Source organism: Nerophis lumbriciformis, linkage group LG16 (genome assembly GCF_033978685.3).
Source record: "Nerophis lumbriciformis linkage group LG16, RoL_Nlum_v2.1, whole genome shotgun sequence".
In the NCBI taxonomy this organism is placed as follows: Eukaryota; Metazoa; Chordata; class Actinopteri; order Syngnathiformes; family Syngnathidae; genus Nerophis; species Nerophis lumbriciformis.
The window spans coordinates 30601112-30607098 of NC_084563.2; the positions used below are offsets into that span (position 1 = coordinate 30601112).

The 5987-nt window shown below is 44.7% G+C and overlaps 1 protein-coding gene across 7 annotated transcripts in view; it reads right to left on the reverse strand.

Annotated features, from left to right (window-relative positions):
* Positions 1-290: 290 nt before the first annotated feature.
* The window catches only part of atf7ip (activating transcription factor 7 interacting protein), a 72793-nt gene continuing 67096 nt past the window's right edge, over positions 291-5987 (reverse strand). For 6 of the 7 annotated variants that reach the window (XM_061976966.1, XM_061976968.1, XM_061976964.1 and 3 more), the window contains exons 12-13: positions 3172-3251; positions 291-1095 (exon numbers count right to left, since the gene is read on the reverse strand). In XM_061976966.1, coding sequence (XP_061832950.1) covers positions 637-1095; positions 3172-3251 — 539 coding nt within the window. In that variant the 3' untranslated portion in view covers positions 291-636. Of the gene's footprint in view, positions 1096-1944; positions 2260-3171; positions 3252-5987 lie in introns of those variants that run through there. The other variant, XM_061976970.1, reaches the window with a different exon arrangement.

Sequence of the window (5987 nt, forward strand, 5' to 3'; positions counted from 1 at the left end):
TTTTCATACAGGCAGAATTTTTGACACTCTTAAGCAGTTACACAATTGCATTATTATTTTTATTATTATTAATACTATTATTATATTCTTACAGATGAAATGTAAGAAAAAAACAAAAAAAAAGGTAATTAATAAAATACTTAAGTCACCTGTAATACAAAGCTGACAATGTTTTGTATTTAAATATGTGTTTTTAGCATTTTTTTCCCAAATAAAAATGATCAAAATACCCTTGCATACTACAAGAAAAAGGTGGTGGAAAAGCGAGGGTAAAGAAGTCAAGTCGGGGCTTTAATAAAACCTTTTATTGTGTTTGTCACAAGTCTGGTTACCAGACAAAACTTACAAAAGTTGTCATTCACTGCCTACCACACGTACACGTTTGTGCAATTCTGTTTCCATGACGACCCTGGTGACATCATGACTCCAGGAGAGCAAATGGGTGAGACTAACATGAGCCGATAACATAAATTATTCCGTATGGACAGCGAGGAGGAATAGTCGTATATACAAACCCTATCCACCGTGGAAAAGACACAAACTGCCGACCTTGCAGTTCCCCCGCAGAGAAGTATTTACAGACTTGGTCTAAGACCGAGGTGGACTAAAAGAAGAAGAGTCAAAGGCCAATACTTATCAGTTGGAGCTGGAATTGATGACGTTTGTGCACTGGGGTTCGCAGAAGGAGCCAAAGCGGCCGTAGATGTCCTTGGCCCGGACCGCAAAATGGTAGGTGGAGCCCGACTGGAACTGAGTCAGGGTGCAGGCCATGGGAAGCGGCAAGGCCTTCACCTCGCCGATCTTCTTCCAGTGCTGCTGCGCCGCGCTGCCGCTGGAGTTGTCCTGGTGGTAGGCGTACAGGTGGTAGCTCTCCACCGCCGCGCACGTCAGGTCGGTCTCCGACACGCACCAGGACAGCACGATGCCCGTCTGACTCGGCACCAGCTTGAGCTGCGGCTGCTGGGGGGGCGAGGTCCGCTGGGCCTCGGCCGGCAGCGTCATGGGCACCGGCGCCGCCGGGAGGGGCGGCAGAGTGGTGCCGGTACCGCGGATGGAGGCGGTGCTCGTCGACGTACGCGCTTTTGTTGAGGAATCCTACAAGAAAGACAATCTGTCAGGTCCTCTCCCAAAGTCGGACAACGCCATCAAAAAAATTGGTTTGTTATAGGCTCCAGCACCCCCCGCGACCCCAAAAGGGACAAGCGGTAGAAAGGATGGTTTTAACGACGATTCCATTCCAGTCGGAAGTTGAGGTCGCCAAGATTAAGTTAAAGTAGCAATGATTGTCACACACACACACACTAGGAGTGGCGAAATTATTCTCTGCATTTGACCCATCACCCTTGACCACCCCCTGGGAGGTGAGGGGAGCAGTGAGCAGCAGCGGTGGCCGCGCCCGGGACTCATTTTTGGTGATTTAACCCCCAACCTTTGATGCTGAGTGCCAAGCAGGGAGGTAATGACTCCCATTTTTATAGTCTTTTGTTCGTTTATTTAGAACGATTCGGTAAGTTTTTAGCAAAAAGAGACCCTGTAACACCAAACGTATCATAAGAGGTGTTAGAGACCGCTACATCAGAGCGGCCACACGTCCAATAAGCAACAGCGGTCTTTTAGATGCAATTTTGTCGCCACCTGGTGGCCTACGAAAGTAACTCTAGTCAGTGACTATTGATTATATATCATCCAAACAACCTTCCCTAGTCATGGTGCAGGAAAAAAAACGCAGCAGTGTGGTGCCCGTTGCGGCAGATAGAGGCGGTGGTCGTCAAAGAACAGAGACACACTGCAGGCTTACACACACACATGCATCCACAAAAAATATACGCCACACACACATAAACCCACTCCCAATCCAACACTCTCAACGCAAATCACATAGGGGTGATGGAAGGATGGGTAGCGCCTGAGAGCTGCGACCTGCCACCATGGCCCCCCACTCCCTCCCCTCTGTTGCTAGGTATCTGGAGATGTACGTTGTAATATGTATATGTGCTTTGCTATGGTGGTTTTTTCCCACTCCAGACTACGCCCCCTTAGGAGCCCAGTCTAGATTGTATTTTTTTACTCATCCTTCCCCAGCGTTTGACCTTTTTCCCATCTTTTACGGGCGCCTTGTGGCTACCCATCAGCCTTCCTGTTCTGTAACCCTGTACAATGTTTGTTTGTCTCATCTTGAACGGCTTTGTGCTGAAAACAAAGTTTCGTTTGACAATAAAGTCCTATCCTATCCAAAGTACGCGCTTTTGTTGAGGAATCCTACAAGAAAGACAATCTGTCAGGTCCTCTCCCAAAGTCGGACAACGCCATCAAAAAAAAAGACGATTGGTTTTAACAACAATTCCATTCCAGTCGGGAGTTGAGGTCGCCAATATGTTCGTTTATTTAGAACGATTCGGTAAGTTTTTAGCAAAAAAAGACGTCGTAAATTTGAAAAGCCTTTGAAACCTGTAACACCTAACGTATCATAAGCGATACAGACCGCTACATCAGAGGGGCCCTGGGTCTTCAATGTGGCCCGTGAGACGGCATAAGTCCAATAAGCAACAGCTGCCATTTAGTCGCCATCTGGTGGCCTACGAAAGTAACTCAAGTCAGTGACTATTGATTATATATCATCCACAGCTTTTACTTGTATGACCCAGTTTGAACACCCTTCCCTAGTCATGGTGCAGGAGAAAAAAACGCAGCAGAGTGGTGCTCGGTGCGACGGACAGAGGCGGTGGTCGTCAAAGTACGCGCTTTTTGTGAGCTTATTACTTTGTTGGCATGTAAAATGTCAACATTACTTAAGAGGTAGTTTGGCTGAGCCGGCTCTCAGTGCTGCTGGAGTGCCAAAGCGCAAGTAGTCGGCAACCGGACGTGATGTCAAGCGCAAACCAGGTACTGAACCATGGACTTTGGACCAGCGGGATTCAACCGGTGCCAAAAAAAAGTACCGTATTTGGTACCCACTAGTTGAAGTATTATTGTTACTTTGTTTTGAAATTCTTTAACTTACAAAAAAACTGTTGGAGAAAGAATGTCATTTTGAAGAGCGCAAACTAGTTAAATGATTTTCAGAAGAACCTGTAAAGTCACCATCTTAGAAGTTCTGGGTTCGATCCTCAAAACAAGATTAAAAAATAATTCCGATAAAATATGCGACAGAATGCAGTTGCCAATCCTCACCAGCTGGGGGCGGGTGTTCCCTGACGGGTTGCTGCTGGAGGTGTTCTGGCTGCTCTGTGGGGAAGACCTGGCACCGGAACCTGCAGAGAGAGAGCACACATGGTCCTCCGTGAGACGCCGTGCATCAAGCCTCATCTCGGTTTGTCCAGAACCTCTTCAGACATGCTGGGAAAATACACCTCTGCTAGCGGGGTGTCCAAACCTTGGTGGTACATAAACCTAGCTAGCTAGAGATATTGGCCCCAAAATCATTGAACAAGTACAGGAACAGCTAGCTAGCTTGAGTGGAAGTCTGCTGGAGTAGTCTACAAGCAATTACACCTCTATTCCACTTAAATACCATAGATCAGTGGTTCTTAACCTTGTTGGAGGTACCGAACCCCACCAGTTTCATATGTGCATTCACCAAACCCGAACCGTAATCATAAAATGATGTTATTATATTAAAGAAATACTAATAAAGGTATCTCTTACAAAACAAAGTTACAGGAATGTACACATGATCCCATGTTTACATCTCATTGTGCAACATGTGAATGTTTTAGTGGGAACTAAATGCGATATCTGAAATATTTCCAAAGCAGGACCCCCCCACCCAGACATATAATACAAGTACACAGCTCATGAAAAACAATATGTTATAGTCATTGTAAGTGGGCCAATACACTTATATTACAAAATAATATCATGGAAATGACTGCTGTCATTTGATTATAATAATAAAACATTGAACTTGTTTGGGACAGGTGTGCTGCAGGTGTGACCACAGTGCATGTGCACGTCTGACGTCGCTCACATGGGCTCCACTGAATGCTCAAGGAGTTTATGCGTTTGCTCACACATATGGAAAATTAGAGGGAACATTGAGAAGTTTTTATTTACACGATGAGTTGGGTGTGTCTTGACCTCCGCGGCGGAGGCTCTGCCGAACCCCTGAAGCCGACTCACTGAAGCCGACTCACCGAACCCCACTGCCATAGATCAAATATATTTACCCCAGTAATATCATACACACTTACCCGACTGGATAAAGTCCTTGGGCTCAAATACTAGTGTGGCCTCAATAGCCCTGCTGTAGTGTGTAGCATGCTGGGAATTATCTGTGCATGTGATGAAAGAATGCACTGCACATGCATACTTGCCAACCTTGAGACCTCCGATTTCGGGAGGTGGGGGGAGGGGCGTGGGGGTGATCGTGGTCGGGGTGGGACGGGGGCGTGGCTAAAAGGGGAGGAGTATATTTACAGCTAGAATTCACCAAGTCAAGTATTTCAAAGATTATATATATATATATATATATATATATATATATATATATATATATATATATATATATATATATATATGAGAAATACTTGACGTTCAGTGAATTCTAGCTGTATATATATATATATATATATATATATATATATATATATATATATATATATATATATATACCGTATTTTCCGCACCATAAGCCGCCCTGGGTTATAAGCCGCGCCTTCAATGAACGGCATATTTCAAAACTTTGTCCACCTATAAGCCGCCCCGTGTTATAAGCCGCATCTAACTGCGCTAAAGGGAATGTCAAAAAAACAGTCAGATAGGTCAGTCAAACTTTAATAATATATTAAAAACCAGCGTGATGTGGGCGCGCATGGAGTCGTATATCAACATGGACGGAGCTGCGTGAAAAAAGCCACCCTGCCTCTTCCCGTAAACTTCCCTTAACCACTCGCTCACCTTTTCTTCATCCATCCATCCCTTCGAGTTAGCTTTTATGATGACGCCGGCTGGAAAGGTCTCTTTTGGCAAGGTCTTCCTTTTGAATATCACCATGGGTGGAAGTTTCTGGCCATTAGCATGGCAAGCTAGAACCACAGTGAAGGATGACTTCTCATTCCCTGTGGTGCGAATATTCACCGTACGTGCTCCCGTTGTATCCACAGTGCGGTTCACAGGAATATCAAAAGTCAGTGGAACCTCGTCCATGTTTGAATTTCGGGAGTCTCCCGGAAAATCCGGGAGGGTTGGCAAGTATGCACATGTGATGGAGGAATGCACAGTGCAGGGTTGAAATTCTACTGAATTTGCATTAAATCAGATTGTTTTAGCTAATAATCATGCTGCAAGATCTAGCATGTTGCATTCAATGTTTATTCCCATTAATTCCCATGGAAAGTTTCCAACTTTGAATATTCCCGGAATTTTGCAACCCTATTAGCAGCAAAGGAGAGCAACAACAAGTAAGCTAGCTAGACGGTTAGCTAACTAGCGAGCTTGTTCCGGTGCTCCTGATCGTCTCCCACATTTTCTTTACATCCTATTTCTATTGATAATTCATTGAAAAAAACGCAGACGTGATATCTGAACACAAAAGTTAATGCTTAAAAACCTCTAAAGCAGTGGTTCTTAACCTTGTTGGAGGTACCGAACCCCACTAGTTTCATATTCACCGAACCCTTCTTCAGTGAAAAATAAAATGTTTAGTTTTTTTCAAATTCAAGACAAAGTTATGTTTTTTTTACTGGTGCACAGAATGAACCGTGCATAAACACCACCTTGTTCAAAGAACAAAACCAACACAGTGCATGAACTCACAACAAATTACACACCTGCAAATCAGTGCGACTTCTGCTGTTGCCGTATCCAAAAGAGAAGTTTTTATTTACACGATGAGTCGGGTGTGTCTTGATCCCCGTGGCGGAGGCTCTGCCGAACCCCTGAGGCCGACTCACCGAACCTCTAGAGTTCAATCGAACCCAGGTTAAGGACCACTGCTCTAAAGACTTAGTGGTCACATGCGTGGACAGCACCTTTTAGCTCATATTTCC